Source organism: Ischnura elegans, chromosome 6 (genome assembly GCF_921293095.1).
Source record: "Ischnura elegans chromosome 6, ioIscEleg1.1, whole genome shotgun sequence".
In the NCBI taxonomy this organism is placed as follows: domain Eukaryota; kingdom Metazoa; phylum Arthropoda; class Insecta; order Odonata; family Coenagrionidae; genus Ischnura; species Ischnura elegans.
In genome coordinates, this window is record NC_060251.1 from 114,476,099 (window position 1) to 114,497,665 (window position 21,567).

At 40.4% G+C, this 21,567-nt stretch overlaps 1 protein-coding gene across 1 annotated transcript in view; it reads right to left on the reverse strand.

The window, feature by feature from the left end:
- The window catches only part of LOC124161450 (A disintegrin and metalloproteinase with thrombospondin motifs 3-like), a 68,658-nt gene that overhangs the window by 8,133 nt on the left and 38,958 nt on the right, over window positions 1–21,567 (reverse strand). Inside the window, exons 12-17 of the mRNA XM_046537772.1 lie at window positions 17,791–17,969; window positions 10,300–10,421; window positions 8,358–8,490; window positions 3,494–3,647; window positions 2,201–2,351; window positions 362–678 (exon numbers count right to left, since the gene is read on the reverse strand). Of these exons, the coding sequence (XP_046393728.1) occupies window positions 362–678; window positions 2,201–2,351; window positions 3,494–3,647; window positions 8,358–8,490; window positions 10,300–10,421; window positions 17,791–17,969 (1,056 nt within the window). The remainder of the gene's footprint in view (window positions 1–361; window positions 679–2,200; window positions 2,352–3,493; window positions 3,648–8,357; window positions 8,491–10,299; window positions 10,422–17,790; window positions 17,970–21,567) is intronic.

Consider the following 21,567-nt stretch of genomic DNA (forward strand, 5'->3'; position numbering starts at 1 on the left):
ATTAAAAGGGAGAAAAATTTTATACTGATTTAATACGGTTATTTAATACTGCACTACTTCACCTCTGGCTCTTAGGTAGGTAAGACTGCCACACATTAGCCAATACATATGGAAAAGGGTCTTCAAAATCAATGACCAATCAGAGCCCACCTGAGAACCAGCCAATCAGAACTGACCTGCGATCCCCAAAGTACCTATATAAGACGGCCAAATTTTATGCATTGCTACTTCTGACCTGAAGATGCCAGCAGGATGGCTGGGGAAACTGTCGTCACCTATGGACAACTCAACATGGAGGAATGCCCGAAAACTGAGACTCTTGCCGCGGGAACCTTAGATCTAACTTGAAATACATAATTACCTGAAGGTGTTACAAGGCCTTGTGGGGTTCTGTGGCTTGAGCGCAAGGGAGCAGAGCCTCCGCGGGACAACCTTGCCTGCCTTTGTGTCGGTGCACACGAGGTTCTTGTGCTGCCTCCCGCCTCCACAAGTGACAGAGCAGGGCGACCACTTGGAGCCACTCCCGGGGAACACGCCCTCTCGCCACTCGTAGCGACCCTCACCAGCAGCGCCCGCCACGTCCTCGTCGGCTGCTGTGTAGCTGCCCTGGATTCGCACCTGCTGAGCTATCGGAGTCTGCTGCTGCCGTCCTTTGGCACCAACTTGCAGCACTGATACCTCAAGAGAGACCAAATGCATAGAGTCAATCATAATTCTGTTGAATATAAAAAAAGGGAGTTTATGTGGTGGAAAATAAAGCAGCCCTCCGTCCCTCGAGCGAGGAAAGTAGCTAGGGGTAATGGTGTGAGGGGCTTATGGGATTTCAGCCCCCTCTATCCAACAATGCAATGCGGGAATTAAAAACAAATTATCAGTATAGGCAACCCGCATATCTTGTGAGTACGTATATACTACATATGTGTATTTGAATGCTAGTAGTGAAAATCGCCATGAAAAAAAACCATTTAACTTATTCAGGATTCAAACTCAGATCTCCTACTTGCCGGTCAGGTATTCTACCATTTACTTCAACAAGCTACCTTCTTCCAAGGCAAATTTCAGATTGGGTATATCAAGCAGGATGTTGACATCTCATTTCCACACGGTGTTACTGTAGCCATTTGACTTTTTCATGGCAAATTCCACCCCTGGTGTACATAACTTTACACTGTGTGCGTGACTGCATAAAAATTACTTGCTTCATGCAGTGCTTTGGAACCTTCATATCACCCAAGCTCCCCACGACGCAAATCTGAATGTGCGATTACCAGAATTTGCAGAGTTTCCAGAGTTAGAGGAAGACCTTTTTTAAGAGGCCACAACAGGGATCAAAATATAGAGGCCGACAGTGGCGGCTTGCCCATAAGGACTCTGGGACGCCGCCCCTCCCAAAGTTTTGAAAAAGGAAAAAAATTAAATACCCATTCAATTATAATTATACATCTAATTAACCAAAGTGTTTTTTCAATCGCATGCATCAAAAATCTAGGAAAAAAACACACAAAAATAGCACGAGAAGTTCGCATTTGTAGCTGAGGGGCGCTGGCCAGAACGTCCCAATCCATCACCATGCAGTTATATGAAGAGTGGTAGTGGTGGGGGCTGCTGGTGCTATGAAGCGTCTAAGCTTGTGCCTTATGGAAGTCTTGGGAAGCCGCCCGAGCATGCGCAGAACGATGTATCTAGTGAGTTGACATCGCCGTGCCAGCCGGGGGCCGTATAATCTTGGTGTTGCAGAGTTGCAGGATATGTTGCTTTGGTGATCAGTTGACTTATTATGTGTAAATCGTTTTATCGAATGAGTGATTGGTCTGTAAATAGGCCTTATAGTTTTAGTTGAGTTAATCGAGTTAGTGATTGTTAATGTTTTAGTGTTAGTTATTGTTTTGTGTAATAGTGAGTCATAATGATCTCTAGATTGCCTTAAAAACTCAATAAAATACATGAAATATTATAAAATTTTGACCCTCCTGTGGAGAGTGCTCCTCGCAGCATTTGACTCACGAGCTGCCACTGGAGGCCGATTGCAGAGGTGGCAGCTGAAAGATAGTCTACATTAGGCACTCATTTGGGATACATAATTTTGGTGCAAGAAAAAAGTGACAGCCTGAATAGGAGAAATTATCCCTCTTTTAACTTTGATTCTAAATACTTGGCCCTTGCAATTAGTTGAAGCAAAAAGATGGGATAGCGGACTTACTGACAGCACGAGCTCCGCGAGGAGGGGCCCTCTGGCCCAGAGGGTCTGCAGGGGCCCATGATGCTCATAGTGGAACAAAGCACCTTCTGCCACCACGTTGGCTGAGCGGGGTATCTTGACCCCCTCAGCACACGAGTGGGTCCGACCGCTCCTGAGAAAAAGAATAAGAAATGGGGTAGTTTGGCAATCAGGAGGAATAGAGTGGTTTCCTTCATCAGAGAAAACGAAAGGCATTGATTGCGATTCATTACCCACCATTAGTGTATTCATAATATACAAATTATTTGGCTTTAGAAATATGTACCGGTTTAGACCAATGGCAATGGTCAATTTTAACCTCATTTGAAAAAGGCCAGATTGGCACCCATGCGATGCCACTCCACGTGACGTCACAGGGACCTAGTTTCTATACGAATAGATAGGAGCTTTACATCGTCTGAGATTACCAATGCATGCATGAGGTCCAGAGCTCAGGTAAACATCTCTTAATAATCACCTATTAAAACTGCCTGTGGTTGGAAAGTTTCCTTCATTTGATAAGGTATTACCTAATAATCCTCATTTAAGCCAAGCGCTACCTGCTGGCAGGGTACTCTTCTATCTGCTAGCAGCCTGCATTGCAGCCGGGCATATATCCTCAGCCCAAGGTCACCTCAATTTGCAGCAACGGGAACCAGAATGACGTTATGTGGGCTTTTCCCAGTATTCATACTTAGCTGTTGCGTTTTCGTGTGTTTGATAATGTTCACTTTTCATTTAATTGCAAAAAATATATATCGTCATTTAAAAATCTAAAAGCTTGAAAAGCATGAAAGCCAGGAGTAATAATCTTTTGATTTAGGCAATAAAAAAAAATAATAGGAAACCACCCTATTACCAGGAGAGGAATATCATCATGATTTGAAAATTAGAAAAATTATCATATCTTTTGAAAGACTCGGCACTTAGATTAAGGGGCAAAATTCCCCTTTCCAAATCTGCAACTCAATAAACTTGATACTGAAACGTTTTTTTATATTCTCTTCAATGGTTCACAAATATTGTTACATATTACTCCGTATAAACAAACTCGGGAGCAAAAACACATCCGACCGCCACAGCTTTAACAATCCAACTCCCCTTGATCTCACTCTCGTGCCGTCAACAACAATTGCTCCCTTCCACCTCTGCCGCTCATTATTGCCCGCTTCATTGTCCTCCTCCCATCGATCGTCACACCCACATCCAGTCCAAAAAAACTCAAAATTAGGTGTTACAATATTTTGTATGTGCCCCCAGTATGCATGGACTAACCTCTGGATGCAATTCTCTTGTCCAGTTAAGGCAAAGGCCCGCTTCCGTCGATCTCGGAGGACGAGGAACGTGACAGGCGGATCCATCAACTCGGAGTGAGCTTCAACTTTGATGTTCCGAGCCCCCCTCGGAAGGACTGCAACCCTTGTCAAACCTAGAATAAATAGATAAAAGGTTAGAGCAGTGGGATATAATTCAAGCTATGTTAAAAAAATGCCATCCACAATGGGTTTTAAAAATGATCGATAAAACTGGTTTATAAATAAAGAAGAATGTGCTGAACTTCGGAAAAGTAGCTGAACAGGCTGAAAATTCATGGAGATGGTTTTTGGGTAGTTCTTATGAAACTCTCAAAAGTCTTTTAAAGTATCCCACTCCCATCTTGGAAAATCGGATATAATCTTGGATTTCCTACAACATGTCTATGAAAACTCTGTAACTTAATATCTGAGAGTGCTTAAAATACCAAGTTTATTTAGAACTCTTTATTAGAGTATAGTAAACAGTTGGAATACAATATAACTCAAGGGAATACAGGAACGACAGACGAGTGTCCTGTCAGCAGCCAGAAAAGCTAAAGGTCCTAGTTCTTTACCCTATCCTTGGAAAACTTCTCTAATCGCAATTTATGTGAATTTCGCCACTGTTCACGCAGCAGGCTTGAAATATGTATTACACTCTTATTGACTCAGCATGATTTGACTTCAACTGTAGCATTTATTCTCTAATAATTCAAAAATTAGTACTGTCAGTGGTGCCAGGTGCAGAGTTGAAAATTACCATCCAATTTTCATGTTTTATTTAGCTGAAACTCACACAGAAACTGCAGAACGGGAAACTTTTTCTTTTCGTAACTTATTCCTGTGATCCACCAAATTCTTTGAATGAACTGCAATTCAAGTGAACGACCCCAGTGGAGGATACAGATGGGGGGCGCGTGCCTCCCCCTTGTGGGGTCGCCCACATTGCCTCACAGTGCTGAACCACAACTGTAACTTTTTATTTTATAAGATACCATTATCTATTGTAAATGCGTATAATCATTTTAAATAAAAATTTCCTAAACTTTGCATGTAACTTGATTATTTTTCCTTACAGTACAAGTTAAACTTTTTGACTTATAGTAACTGCATCTGCTTAAAGTTAAATACCATTTATTAATACATATTATCATTAATAGTTACTTCCACAATATATTTTTGTAGCTCAAAATATATTTTACGCTCCCCCTTGAGCTTTTTTTTATCCATCACTGAACAAACCCAATTTAGAGGCACGAATTTTTCGCGAAACGATTTTTTCGCGGAATGACGCGAAATATCAAGATTATTTGGGATAACGCGAAATATATTATCCTAAGCGAAAATAATGCGATTTTTAAAGAATTTTTACTGGATATTTTGCAAAAATGTTGCTTATGTAGCAAAACCTCTACCTATATAGAACATCTTTTCATCGTAAAATCCTCATCGACGGCCAAAATTCAAGCATGTAACAGAGGGAAACATCTTTGTATCGAACCCAATATTTTCGACAAACCTCCGCACTTATATACTATCTTGTATACTATTAAGAGTGAGACCCCGAGACCGCGAAACTATCTCCACCGAATGAAATATTCCGTGATAAGTTTTGTTCTTGCTCTCACTTGCTATCTCATTTCTGCAGGAAATATTACTACTTCCGACTATTAAAATCTATCATTTTAAGCGCTGACGGAAAATTTCCAATTGAATTCATTCAAATACCCGTACAATACTAATCATCGGACGCGTTCTACATGTACAAATCCAACGATTTTACACATCTTAGAGACCTTTAATTGGGAATCAAACCATCCAATAAGTTATGTTAATCATAATCCGTCTTGTATTCTCATCTTTATTCGTCCGAGTATAGATGGGTAAATTCCGTAATTTTCAATTGAGGTAGTGGTCAAAATTGCCATGATTTTCAGGGGCAGCGGTAATTTACAAAAATTACCGCTGTAATTTCCGAGTTGCACGTCTCAACGTCTGAGCACCAAAATATCGCCAACCTCTGAGCTCCAGTCGCCAAGCGATATTCGTTTGTTTTTTTCTCGTTGTCGCAGCGCGATTTCTAACTTTGTCCCGGCACGAATGTCACATTAGTGATTACATTGTAGTCAGTTCATTACATTGTAGTCCCCGCGGAAGCCGGGAGTGGAATAGAAGGAATGGATTGTGATTGGCTAGATGCTTTTCCACTAGCAGTCTGTTCCGTATATTCCACTCCCATGTGAACTCGGCTTGAGACATCCCTACATTGCGTAAATTGACCTAAGGAAAATGCCGAAAGCAGTAACTGTGTTTGACCGCGAAATTCAGTTTCGCAGTGAAGGTTTCTATGTTTTTGATAAACAGAAGAAAATATTAATGAGCAAATACTGCAACTGCCGAATTGAATGGGCACGTAAAGATACCTGTGCTAAGCACTGTGAGGGTGCAGGACATAAGAAATTCAAAGAAGAAGCGAAGGAGAAGGGTCAATCAGTGAAACGGCAAGCTTCACTCCAAGAAACCTACCAAAGTTCTAAAATGGCAAGAGTAGAAAAAAATTATTTCGTCATGGCCACCTGTAAAGCATTTTTGGAAGCCAATATTCCAATAGAAAAACTAGATAACCTCAGTCTGCGATCGTGGATGAGTGAATACATCCCAGGTGAGCAACTATTTAATTTTTCTCTATATTTTTTAGCTAGTTATATTGATCTTTTTCCATATAACCTTTGGATATGGCTTGCTCTAACTTCTAAACTTAACCTTGCTATACTTAAAATTATGTATACTATCTGTAACTCTGACAATATGGTGTTTCTCTATCCAAAAGATACTACTGGGCTGGGCCAGATAACATGGAAATTTTGTGTTGCATTTAATATTTCGTATTTTTTTCAGGTGCTGGAGATTTGCCTTCAGCTGATATGATGCGGCAGACTTACATCCCTCAAGTCCGAGAAGAAGAGGAGGCATTTATGAGACAAAAAGTAAAAGACCAACAAGTTTCAATTCTCTGTGATGAAACAACAGATAGAAAAGGGCAGTGTGTTTTTCTAGTTTTAATTAAAATCCTAGAATGTAGTGACAGCTCCAAATTGTATGTCGGGGGGGCAAAGATTTTATCCAATGCTAACGCTACTGAATGTGGTCCGGCAATAATGGATGTTGTTAACAAGTTGGAAATTTCTTTAACAAATGTTTCTTGTATCGTTACTGATTCTGCTGCATATATGAAAAAGTGTGTTGACAGCCTGAAAGTCCTGTTTGGTGAGTCCCTGGTGCACATACAATGCTGGGCACACAAACTTAATTTAGTGAGTAATATTTTTCAGATTAATTTAAAAGAGTTAAATGAGTGTATACTGCAGGTGAAAAGTGCATTTCTGAATACGAGAAAAAGAAAACATGCATACCTTGCTTTCTTACAGCAGAAGTATTCAGAGGGTGAAAAGAAAGCTAAGCTTTTTCCATCTCCTGTAGCTACTCGCTGGAATTCTTGGCACAAGGCTGTCATTTATGTTAATGAGTATCTCTCTGATATCCGAGAATTTTTCTCATTGGTGGGGGAGGGAGGAAGTGCTGTACATAGGTTAAGTAGCCTGACCGAAGAAGAGGTTGCTATTATACAGTGCCAAGCAGCATTTGTTGTTGAACATTGTCAACCGATTGTGAAGCTGCTAGAATGCCTTGAGGGTGCATATCCTTATTCATACAAACTACAAAGCCAATTAATAGACATAGGAAATAGTCTAAAAATTGTAAGTGATGGTAGTTTTGGGAATGACACATCTGGTCTAATAAAAAATCTCCCAAAAAAACTTGCACCTGTGCTGACAGCAGCATTAACTAATACAGCTACGAAGGCAAAAATCAAGCTTTCACAGTTACAGCATGGAGATACTGCCAAGGGATTTCTTCATTCTATTGGCCAACTTTTTGATGAAAGATTCATGAGATCCACTACAAATAATGATATTATCAGGGCCTCAAAGCATCTACCATTAATGGCAGCACTATCTTCACAAGTGGTTCTTGAGGGTCATGCTGCTGTTAAAAGTGCACTCACGAAAGCACTCTCTAATGGATCTGAATTTGACCTCATGTCAGAATTACTCAACTTAAAAAAAGATCATGCTGAGTTTGTACATGCAAGTGTTAAATCACTGTCGGTACCAGTGTCTAATGTGGACAGTGAACGTGGATTTTCAGCGTATACAAATATTGTAAGTGACCGTAGAACAACTTTGACACCAGAAAATGTTGAACTTATGTTATCTTTGACATTTGGAGATTAATTGTACTGCAAAATATTCAGATGAATAAATAAATACTGTATTTTTGTGCATGTACCTCAATCATTGTAACCCTATGTCTACGTTATACCTATGTAACCATTTGTGTATGTTATAGACAAAACCATGCATGTACATTCCAAGAGTAAAATAAATATATTATTATTAACTGTTGTAAATACATTAAAATGCAAATAAATTTTCTCCAGAACAGCCATAAATATAGTGAATGCAAGGTATCACCAAATGGCGGCTGAGAAATCTTGGATGAGTCAATTTTTTTTAAACACCGAAATTTAGAGCCATTTCCCATTTTTTATCCCGAAATGGGTCATTTTTAATGACGAAATTCGAGAGTTTTATTCACCCCAAATTCTTGCCTCTACCAATACTCCTTTGGTTTCATACGTAAAAAAATTGGCAAAAGCATGAAATATACTGACTCCATATTAGTTCCCCTTTGGAATGATCACTATGGTCATATTGACCTCAGAGGGGTCAGTTGATGATGGGAATACGTATGGTTACCGGTGGTAGCCACATTCCACTCACGCCTTCTCAGGAGACGTTTGAAGGTCAAGGTGACGTTCTGGCAAGATGAGCCGTTTCCTCCACACCTCCCACAGAAATCCTCCCTCACCTCAGAGTCCAGCTCACCATCACAGCCCATGTCTTGACAGTGGCCCTGAGAAGATGAAAGTGAATGCTGTTATTGCAAAGAGCATTTATAAATGTTAAGAGTTGTCTGTCAAGACCAGTGGCGTAACTGGTCTAGCATAGATCCCCCCCCAAAGCCTCAGAAGAATAAAAAAAAATCTTTAAAACTATTTTCTAGTTTTGACTTATGGTAACTGCATCTGCTTAAAGTTAAATACCATTTATTAATACATATTATCAATAACAGACACTTAGTTACTTCCATAATATATTTTTAAAACTTTCAACTGATTTCGGCTGCTACAGAAAATAAACGTACAGAAAAAAATATATAAATAAATATTTTCTGCACTTGATAATGGTGTAGCAGCCAAAACCATCAACATTAAAAAAAAATATATTGTGGTAATAACAAAGTGTCTGTTATTGATAATATGGAGCCCTTTCACCCCGTACAAGCATCAAGTTTTGATTTAATCATTTATTAATACCATGGCAGTAAGTCATTGAGATGAGTCATTTTTCAAAAATTTTCCAAATGTTTAATGTTCTATTCTTTTAATGTTCTCACAGCAATTTCTATTTACTCACTGAGAAAGCTCAAGCCTTTTTTTAAGAACGTGTCAGGTGGCTGGAAGAAGAAACTAATACTTTTGTGTGCATGGAGCACTAAATACTGTGAATGAAATGCCATTTCATCAGCACTAATGAAATTTATATAACCTTCAGTATAAAAGTGAAAATAACGCAAAATATAATAAAAAACATTTTTATATGGGATTAAACATGGGGCTGATATATCGGTACTTAGTGAGGATAAGTGTTATGAGAGATGACTTTGGGATAAAAGTTCAAAATAGAAGTCTTGATGGTAAGATTGAAGTTTTGATGATAGAGACTTCTAATTTCAGGACTGTCCATCTAAATTTTTGATCGGAAAGGTTGACCCACAATGATAATGAAGAACCTACACACACACAGTTGATCTACCTCTAATCTGGAATCCAGAAACCCAGAAAACAAGAAATCTGGAACATTTGAAAATTCCTCTTTGTAGTGTTTCGACTTGCCACCTTGTGGCACCACTCTCCAAGGCTTGTTCTGGGATGAGTAGGAAGTTAGCAGACACTATGAACATACGCTCACAACCTAGGCAGGGAAACGTAGGGATCTCAAATATCGAGCACAAGAGCCTGAGCGCATTTATAAATTAATTAATTAACAATATTTACCATGACGACCATAAATCCAGAAACCCTTTCTTCCCAAGCTTCCTGGATTTGAGGTCCTCAACTGTATTCATAGGTTAGCATTGCTTCCCCAGGTTTCTGAAGAGTAATTGATAGTGCACCATCTATCGCATATCATCCACCATATAGGAGTATTAGGCTGACAACAGTTTCACTTTCCACCTGTAGATGCCATTTGGATAACCATTAAAACTTTTGTCAAAAAATACTCCTACATGGTGGATCTTTCTTTGATGGGGAATCATTGACAGTTTAAATTGCAAAATAACTTTTTGGTAACAAAATATATTAAAACTTTTCCATCAATGCCAGAATATTGATTATCATTGAGATGAATTGTCATTGATTGACCTGCAGTTTTTAGACTGATTGTGAGTTTAAGAAATAGCTGCAAGAGGTTAGATGGAGGAGAGATTCCACCATATGAGCTGCAGTGATAAAATAATTTCTTCCAGCAGCAACAACTCATGGAGAATTGGAAGTCATATTATGACCTCTGCCACACTTTAGCCATTGACATTTATTTACATAATTACTAATTTATGTGATAATGCAATAATTATCTTAAATAATAACTGAGAACATACCTGGACACATATTCCAGAGTGCAGATCATAAGAGCATGGTGTTCCATCAATCAAGTTTTCTCCACTTGCATACACTTCTCCAGTCTCCTTGCTAACACAGGCCAATTGGCACTTGTGAGTCACTGAACCGAGGCAGAAAAATTCTTCAATTAGTCTAGAATAGCATGTTTAAAAAAATAGTGAACCAACTCAGAAAAAAGGAAGGCAACGGAATGGGAAAGGAAATGGAGAGATTTCTTTATATCTAAGCTTATAGGTTTAGACTAAATATTATTTGTATACCTGCATCAGAAAACTTCATGCTTTCCGCAATCACAGAATTTACAGTGTTTTCATATTTTTTACTTAACACGTTGCGTACGGATGGCGAGAATTCTCGTCATTTTTTTCCCGAACGCTCCGGACGGATGATGAAGATTCTCGTCATTTAGGAGCGTCAACCTAAACAATTTTAAAGCGTACAATACGTATTCGTTAGTACGTTTTCAGTTGTTGCTCATTATTCATAATGAATTGATGCATCATAACGCTTGATTGGGTAAAGTTATATTCTAAACATTAGCTTTTTAACCATGTATAAATCAAAGGCATTACGCCCTAATAGGCACATATTTCCAATAGGGAAATTGCATACTTTTTATAAACAGTATGCTTATATACTACAGTAAATACTTAGTACCGCAATATACTTTTTTCCACTTAAAATTCAGTTTATACCCTAGAAAATGACTCCCAAAAGTCGCCCGAGTTTCGCGGGCTAAAAAATACCGCCCCCACCAATCTTTGGCTGTGACGTCATAGTTCAGTACGAGTCCAAGATCCAAGCCCAGCAACTGCAGGTTTGGAAGAGCCACGTTGCGTTTAAAGGAGAACACGGGTGAAATAAGGAAAAATTACAAGTGGTGCATTGTTCCTCTGTGCAATAACACCCCAGAAAAAAATTTCGTCTGTATTCCCACGGAGGAAATTAGAAGAAAAGTCTGGATGCATGCCGTCTGTCGGGATGAGCGTTACGGAAAAATAAGAGTATAATAAACGGAATGATAAACCCGTGTGCTATGTGAGCGAAGATAACTTTAATATAAATAATATTTCCATATTTCATTGACTGAATATCTTGAAACTGAGATTTTTCGATAATTCGGCCGCCGTAGAATAAAAACTCAACTTCCGAACAAAAATCGAGATAGGTGTTTCTCGATGGTTACGATCGTTACGATGGACTCAAATTAAAGTGCCTTAATGATTATTAAGGCACTTGTTCAATTTCAGTTACGGAAAGACATAGAAAATTCCATGATGTTTAAAATCAAGGGAGGAAATATGAAAATATAGAGCAACGTTGATCCTCATGCATTCGAGTGCCAGCCATAAGAAGACAGCGTTTTCTTCTACTCTCGGCGTCAAAATGATGTGCCGCTGTACTTTGCAAATTTATATCCTGGCTTCAATGCATGCTATAATAATGAACTATTCGTCATTTTAAAGGAAATTTTATCCTAAATTCTGATTTATTTTATTACAAAAAATTTCAAAAATGTAGACACGGCCAGTGCAATAAATGACTCCGCGCACCGAAAAATTAGCCGTTTTGTCAACTTCATGAACTTTGCAACTCAACCTAGGGAAAACTACTACGTCTACAGCATTCATCTTCCACATTAATTTACACTCATTAGTGCGGATTAATAAAATGACTTTTGGGTATTTTTAGAACTTATATTTTGTTATAAATTAATGAAAATATTCAAACATTATCTTGTCCCATAGTTTATCCCGAAAGATAAAGGAAGTTGTAGATGGAAAAAGAATGGAATCCAGAGGTGGTCACAAAAAATTAATCGCAGCATTCTTTGATTTTATTCTACGCCGTTGCTTGCTTTTCAGAAAAAGTTGAGTCACGAGAGGAATGCTCCGCGGCCCTTGATTTGGAAACTGTGGAGATAGAGGAAGACGTGTGGATCAGCAATTTCCATTTAGTTGGTTGTCAGGATAAACCAAGGATCCATTTAAAGGTTGTCAGGCCATCGTATAAAGATAGGACTGGTGTGCACCACAGGGGAAATGGTGTGTTTGAGGGAAAGTCAAACCCAAAGTTGCCCAAAGAATGTGCAGTTCTATGTTGCTCTTTCCCCAGTTAAAACCAAATAGATATTGGATTGGGATGATATTTTCACCACGGGTTCCAGTGATAGTGAGAGTGCAGGTGATCACGGTCATCGTCGAAAGTCATCCGATACGGAATTTTTAAGTGACAACCGATCGCAATTATGACGATGAGCTCGCCTTTAGAGAAGGTTTCAGATATATCGTGAGAAAAGCTCCCAAAATGCATTAAAGACTCTGTTTGGAAAACATGCACATTTTAATGCTAATTTAGGAAGTATTTCATTTCAAAAGTAACTTATTAACACCTGAAGACGTTGTGTTTATTATATTGATCGAAGTGCGATTGACCGATTCTTTCTGCAGAATAGGAAGTGGTTTCGGGGTTTTGAGTCACAAGATGGTAGATTGTGTTGGAAGTTCGTCTATATTATCGCTACTAAATTAAAACATTAATAGTCTGGCTTCCTTAGAGCTTCCTGTCGCCCTCCAGGCAAGGTATTTTTAAGTTGAAAGTATCATCGACAGCTTCGAGGTGGAAATAAGTTCACCATAAGACTCTACCGGACTGCCAAAAGAATACACATTTCACATGAGTATACGCTTTCGCCAATATTATACGCAAGTCTCACTTTGTTATGAACTATAAAACATTACAGATGCACATCAGCTACCTTTCCATTTCTCGGCATCGACTTTCCGAGCCGACGAAGTCTACAGTTTCACTAAAATACCCTGTTATCATGATGGAATCAGTAACAGGAAGCTTGCTAGGATCAGCCTAAGAATAACCATATGCCTTCATCTTTACGCAATCTATCGCTTTCAATGGAGGAGAAATAGATCAAATAATAGCCCTGAAGTCACAATGAACAACTCCGATACGTCTGCACTTCAATAAATGAATCATAACCACGACGTCGCATTTATTAAAGTATGCAACATATAATATGGCCGTGCCGCCGTGCCTCGTACTGAACTATGACGTCACTTTTCTACCAGCCAATCATCGGGCGTTTTCGCTTCTCACTTGCATTTGAAAATTCTCGTGATCTTTGATGCATTAAATATCGCAAACCACGTCATAAAATAATGAAAAAACTTTCACCGAGGTATGCAAACATATATTTTTAAATAATTTTAGGGCTATTGATTATATCTGAAATATATGCAAGTTCCCTATTCGGCATTTCTAGGAATTTAAATACCCCGGTAGGCAACGTGTTAATCCTGCAGCAGCCACGCCACCAATTTACCGTGAACAATCCCTGAATGTCTGGCATTCATATGCCTGCGGCTTAGGCTGCAACTGAGCTCTAGCCTCACCTTTCCCAAACAACTTTAGGGTTGAACTGCATTTATGATGAAGGGCAATTATCCACTTTTTAAAAACAATTTTATGAGATGACCAATTTAAAGAAAATTAATTAGACTCAAAATGATAGAGCGTATCAAAACTCTCTACCTCATTAAATTGTATGAAGAAGTATAAAGTTGTATTTCATTCAAAAGTTCATTATGGAACAAAGCATGGATGTATGTACAGCAAGTGACTTTGTATGCAATCACTGTTAATAACATTAAATCATGTTGCGGAGTTTAATATAGTTCCTTTGATTTTTAATATTATATCATTTATGTGTGAGTTATGGCAACACAGTGAATTTCTTATGTAGGTCGAGGTTTGTTATTTTTGCTTGTTTATTCAAATTATTATATTTTTCTTAGGTGGCCAAGTTTGTTCCTTTCCCATATGTGAATATACAGGCTCTCAATTACCTAAATCCCCTTAACTGGTGTTATTATAACCTTAAACATGTATATATACAAAAAAATCTGTGCTGTGACTGCACTAAATCTGCACTGTAACTGGACTAAACTCTGTGTTTAGCACAGTCACAGTACACTTTTCTGTACTAGACTGTACTATGGCAGCAAGAATTTGAGAAGAACTGTACTGTAACAGTGCTAGATCACTGTGCTTGAACTATGCTAGAGCTCAGATTGCACTGCGACTGGGCTGGGTAACATGACTGGAGCTGTACTATGGCTGAAACTGGACTGTGACTGGGCTGGGTAACTGGACTGGAACTGTACTCTATAGCTCAAACTGGACTGTGACAGGGCTAGAAAACATGACTGGAAGTGTACTGTGGCTAAAAGTGGACTGTGACTGGGCTGGGTAACATGACTGGAACTGAACTATGGCTCAAACTGCACTCTGACAGGGCTGGACTTAAACTAGTCATTGACGGGAGAAAATATTTCCTATATTATTTCATATTACGATCAACTATCATTTCCATAAGAAAATGAATGCGTAAATTAAATAAAAAATTGATGTTGACATTACCGCGGCAATGCAAAGCTCCAGCTTGCTTATTATTTTGGTAAAGTATGGTCAAAAGAACAACTTCCGCCGATACTCGGCCATCTTTGTTAGACAGCATTGGTGTTGAACTGGTGGTAACATAACTTGTTTACGTGCTCTCATCCTATGAATTCTACGCTGTACGATGGATGCGTCGATGTAAGATCGACGCTAAGAACGTGAAGAAGTGAACTTTACTTCAATTACATTAAAATTAGCTACTTAGCCGGGAATTTTTCTTGCGGGTGAAGTGATATCGTCGATTTTGCTGAAATCCGTGTGGTTCGCGATGAATCAACTTTCCACGATTGATTTCGACGACTCGCAATCTACTCCTTGCGAAGCACGAGAGAGTTGAAAAAATACATATCTTTATTTATACTCTGCTGCTGGAGGTAAGTACTCAACTTCTCTAAAATTAAATTCAGACAAACTTAAACAGTCAAATTTTGAAGTAACACTTTATTAGATATCAGTATGTAATGTTTTTTCCTTTTAATTTCAGGAAGGAAGCCAAAGAGGCAAATGAATTGAGCGGCCATGCCTTAACAAGACTTTCATTTTTATGTTTATAATCATGAGTATATATTTATTTAATAAATTTCTTTTATTTTCATATTTTATTGTCATTTATTGTGCTCCACGGCGTTAGTACTGAAACTTCATCAACAAAAACTATCGAGGTGGGCATATGTGTGGCAACTAGACAAATAGCACTGAAGTAAATTTTGGTGGTTTTTATGTTGAGTGCCCGTTGATGTGCAGAATAGGATTTGTCAATTTTTCTCATAGAACCTAAGGGCTTCGATAGCAATATTTTTAGTACCATAAACTTTGTTCATATTAAGGAAGTGGAACGTAACAAATTCAGTGATTGTCTGTTAGGAATATGGTTTATCTTTCCTTAGACTAGTCAACATTCGAATGAGTGTAGTCGTTTTGGCCACTGTTATCTCTTTGCGGTTTTCTGATTGGATCAGGCAACCAATCTTCAAACACCTAAAAAGGGAACTAAATATCTCTGCTAATTGGCCTATCTTGATTTAATTCTGCTTCTTGTTTTCAATAAGATATACAGGGAATGCAATAGCCACATCAAGACTCAATTATTGATTCATGGACAGAGTATTACAGTAAAAACTGTGCTATGGCAGCTGCACTGTGGCTGTGCTATGGCAACTGCACTATGACTGTGCTAAGGCAACTGTACTCTGACTGTGCTATGGCAACTCCACTGTGACTGTGCTAAGACAACTCCACTGTGACTGTGCTATGGCAACTGCACTTTGACCGTGCTATAACTGTACTGCGATGTTTCAATTCAAGTGCAGTTTAAGTAGAGTCACAGTACAGCCCTTTTAGCACAGTTACAGTGTAGCTTTAGTACAGCCACAGCACAGATTTTTTTGTATGGGTAGTCATACACACAGGCGCAGAATCTCCTCCCTAAAGTCACTTTAGGCCCCTTAATGCCCTGGTGGTATGTTTTTTGAGATATTAGTGATGGAAAGAACAAGGGAAACGCCTAAAGTTATGCAACCCACAGTGCAATTATGGACCCTTACATATACAAGCTGACCTGGCAAACTTCGTACCGCCTATTAATCACTTAACAGTTATCATTATATAACATAGTTACACCATTCATTAATCAAGAGCAGCTGTACTGATTTTAATAATATTTAGCTTACGGCAATAAAATAATAAAAAATTTAAAAAAACAAAAAAAATAAAACAGTGGCTTGTTAGAAATATAATATGTATATTTATTCAAACTACACCGATGAAGTAGACCATGGCATGTACATGCGGATTTTTTCAATGAATTTTTTAATTTTGATGTTTTAACTTAGGAAATTTAAGACACAGTGGTCTTATAAAGCAATTAATAAAGTCGCACCCGTTCTTGGGGCAAGAATATGCCACTCTAGACCGATAATTGACTAAGGCTCAAAATCTCGTGAAAATAGTCCCAAGGGAGCAGTATTAAGAAGTGCACTGCGTAAACGTACCACGGCACCTACACATTCGGGTTTAATCTCTTGAGTTAAGCGCCTTCTGATATATGACAGTTGTGTATTTATTTTAAATTAACTTTACCCAATTCTGATGAGAAAAAATCACTTGCACCCCTTGGCTTCAAAACCCCTCTTATATATACTCCGTTATTAGGGTGAAGAACAACGAAGGTGTATTGTTGCATCGTGGGTTGCATAACTTTAGGCGTTTTCCTTGTACTTTCTGTCGCTAATATTAAGAAAAGTATTGAGCGTTTGCGGCTGAAACAAAAACTACACTTCATAGGAATCCATTTCCTTCCACCTAGCAAAATTTGAGACCTAGTGGTGACACTTGGGGGACTTCCCCATTTGAGACTTAAATGAGTAAATTTGAATCTAATATAATTTTCATCTGGACTGCCTCAACAGATTCAGGGAACGTTTGACTAACTTTTACTTTTTCTGATAGTGTTCTAAACAGGCGTACAGCTAGAAATTAAGGCTAGGAGCAACTCATACTGGGGGTATGGAATACAGGAGGTGTGTGTGCCCTCCCTCAGAAAAGTTTTAAGACAAATGCTTCAAAATATTAAGTTTTACTGCTTTCTGAGGGGTATTTTTTTCAAGGGGTAATCCCCCAAAACCCCCCCTCACTGTGCCACTGGTTCTAAACATTGTTGATGAAGTCTTCACGGGAAATGAACTGGGTCAAGATGGACATTGCTGTCAACGTTTCAATGGCCTTCTCTGTCATTCGCCCTGAAGATGAAGGCAGAGAAGGCCATTGAAACGTTGACAGCAATGTCCATATTGACCCGGCTGATTTCCCAAGAAGACTTCATCAACAAGATTCGCCGGGAAAGTACCAGACCCTTCATCAGTTCGAAACATATTTATTCTCTGATTATAGACAGATAGATGGGGAGGATTAAATCTGTCGAGTTTTTCTAGTAATTGATGTAAACGAAACAGTATTAATTAGCATCATTTTAGTGATCTTTTAGGGGCATCAACCTGGTTCCAGCTCATGTGGGAGCCACGTTAAGCTGTTGAGTCGTCTCTCCATGGGGATGAGGGACGTGAGTTTGGCACACTGTTCGGCCCTGAAGTCTCGCACGTGTGGACATCTGCTCCTGGCACACACCTCAAACTGCTCACTGCTCCCCAGGCACTCCAGACCACCAAACTCAGGCCTGCACAAAGAGGGATAACCAGAGATAAACTTGGTGCCTTAATGACTGGAGAATTATCCACAATTTTTTTTGAACCAAGTAGCTGCGACAGGGGCGCAGCTAGGAATTAAGGCTGGGGAGGGTTTAGGTGCAACTAATACCGGGTGCGTGGGGGTATGGAATACCCACCAGGATAAGCGGTAGGTGAGAAATTAATAATAACTTGCGGAATTTTAAGATAAATGCTTCAAAATGGTGCGTTTTTACGGCTTTCTGAGGGATATTTCATTAATCCTTACACTATTCTATTTGTAATATCAATCAAATTCAATATAATGGATTAAACTTAAAAATTTCTCTGAGCTCTGGGGGTGGGGGGGGGGTTTAACCCCCAAAATCCCCCCTCGCTGCGCCAGTGAGCTGGGATGTTATCTGAATCCAGCGGTGTAAATCAAGAATAAGGAAAGGAGTAAGACAAGGGCAGCCTTTAAATTGAATTCCTTATTTTTTTCTCAGCATTGTCAAATTTTAAACGAAGTTCTAAGGTCAATATTAACGCATTTAATGCAGCAACAATTTCCATGTTGATGTTTATACATAACTCGAGATATAAGTTAATATTTATCGTAAAATTATACATCGTATTGTAAGTATCGTACGGCATACGGACTAACCAAAACGGTGTCGGTATCATCGTCAAGAGCAATCTGTGTGACAACGTTGTCGAAGTCACCCGCATCTCCGATCGTATAATGTCCATCAATATCAATGCCAGTGAAACCACCCTCAGAGTCATCAGTTGCTACGCTCCGCAAACGGGCTGCCCCGATGACATCAAGGAAGAGTTTTGGGATCAGCTGGATGACCACATCCGATCGGTGGGACCTGATGAACACCTGGTGATTGGGGGTGATCTGAATGGCCACGTTGGATTATCACGCGACGGTTATGAACATCAACATGGCGGATGCGGGCATGGAGCCCGCAATAATGATGGGATTAGAATTCTTGACTTCGCTGAAGCACACGATCTTGCCGTAGCGAATACGTTCTTCAAGAAGAGGCGATCACATCTGCTCACGTACGCCAGCGGTACACGTGCGTCCCAAATCGACTACTGGATGATACGCAGGCGAGACCTTAAGCTCGTGGTCGATGTAAAAGTTTTACCATCCGACAACGTCGCCCCACAACATCGTCCCCTCGTCATAGACTTGCGGCTGGACATTGGGCAACATCGACGAGTGCGCACGACCGGACCAGCCCATATCAAGTGGTGGCGATTAAACGATAACAAAAATCAACTGAAGATAGCCCTAGATCATCTGAGTGTCGATCCCGACCAGCCGGTGGCTTACCAATGGCGCAGTGTAGCGAACCAGATCCAAGAGGCCGCCTGTGAGGTCCTTGGGCGAACGAAACCAGGAACACGCTTTATCTATAAGCAGGTATGGTGGTGGAATGAAGACGTGCAACGCATCGTCAAAGAAAAGAAGATGGCCTTCAAGAAGTGGCGCGAGACAAACCATATTGTGGACTATGAACAATACCGCACAAAGAAATCTGCCGCGAAACGAGCAGTTGCTAAAGCAAAGACAGCACACTACGACCAGCTGTACGCCGACATAGATACACCTAGAGGTGAAAATAAGATCTACCGCCTTGCCAACTCCCGACATCGAGTAACTCAGGATTTTAGCCAGGTCAAATGCATCAAAAACGATGATCACCAGATACTTCGAGACCCACCTGCCATCCTTCGGCGCTGGAGAGAACACTTCTCGGCCATCTGTAACATAGAATTTCCCCACTCACCGATCATTAGCGCGGACCCTATATCCGGACCTGTGCAACACATCAGTGAAGCTGAGGTAGCCGCCGCTATCAAGGAGATGAAGAATGGAAAGGCAACGGGCCCTGACGACATTCCAGCGGAAGTGTGGAAGCTACTTGGCCGCAACGGCGTTGTCATCCTCACCGAGTTATTTAACAACATCATCATTGAAAACGAAGTTCCCGACTCCTGGCGGACCAGCATCACTATGCCCATTTGGAAGGGTAAAGGCGACGTCGCAGAATGCTCCAACTACCGCCCGATCCGGCTTTTATGCCACGCCATGAAAATATTCGAAAGAGTGATTGGTGCTAGGCTCAGACGCATTGTTCACATCACACCCAACCAGTGTGGATTTGTAAAGGGGACTGGCACAACAGATGCAATACACGCAGCTAGGCTGCTCTTGGAGAGGCACCGAGAGAAGAACAAGCCAGTGCATATGTCTTTCCTTGATCTGGAGAAGGCCTTCGATCGCGTGCCACACGACCTTATCTGGCATGCCCTCAGATCTCATGACGTCCCTGAAGTCTACGTGTCATGGGTGAAGCTTCTCTACACCAACGTCACCAGCTCCGTCCGTTGCCCATCAGGAATATCACCGCCTTTCCCAATCACTGTTGGCGTCCACCAAGGATCGGCCCTCTCTCCGCTCCTTTTCATCCTGTGCATGGACAATCACGGCCTGTCTCCAAGAATCACATCCTTGGTCACTACTGTTCGCCGATGATGTCTTCCTTGCCAGCACCACCAGACCCGAATTACAGCAGCGAACTCAACTATGGAAGGTACGACTCGACAACTATGGGTTGCGATTAAACATCAAGAAGACCGAGTACATGGAGTATGGGCCTCAAACCGATGGCACGATCAGCATCGACGGCGACGACCTTGAAAAGGTCGAGAAGTTTAAATATTTGGGCTCTGTCATCAGCAACGATGGAAGCACAACCGCCAACACACGAGCTCGAATCAATGCAACATGGCTGAAATGGCGCCAAGTGACTGGCGTATTGTGCGACCGTCGAATGCCCGAACGATTCAGGGCCAAAGTATACAAGACCGTAGTCCGCCCAGTGGCCCTATATGGAGCAGAATGTTGGCCAGCCACAGCAAATCAAGAACAGGCCATGCATGTCATGGAAATGAGGATGCTGCGATGGATCCTAGGCATCTCCCGCCTGGACCACATCAGGAATGAAGACATTCGGAAAAGAATGGGAGTTGCATCGATCACAGACAGATGCGGGAGGCTCGACTGCGGTGGTATGGGCATGTGGTGCGTATTGATGAGAACTCCGTGGCCAAAACAGCAATGCGGCTGAGTACTGAAGGACGCCGACCACGAGGACGACCAAAGATGCGCTGGCTCGACAAAATTAAGGCGGACATGAAGACCATCAACGCCACGTCAGTAGACGCCCTGGATCGAGCCAAGTGGAGAAGGCTTTGCAGAAAAGCGGACCCTGCAATAGCGCGGGACAAATGCTAGGAAGAAGAAGAAGAAGATTTATCGTAAAATTTCGTTTAAAAGTTGCAAACGCAGCTCAAAAGATAAAGAATTCAATTATTAGTTTATATTTCTTGTGAAAAGAACAAATATTTATTTCGAAAACTGACTGGATAAACAATTGCATGACCGCGGTCCGTTTCCGCTAAGAGGGGTAATAAAAGACGAGGGGTCAGGGTACCTACTCCCGGATTCCGAGCCTAAAGCCTAAACCCGAAACAAAGACGTCGTACACCCGCAACCGTCATAAAAGGGGGAGAAATAGAAAACGTGTA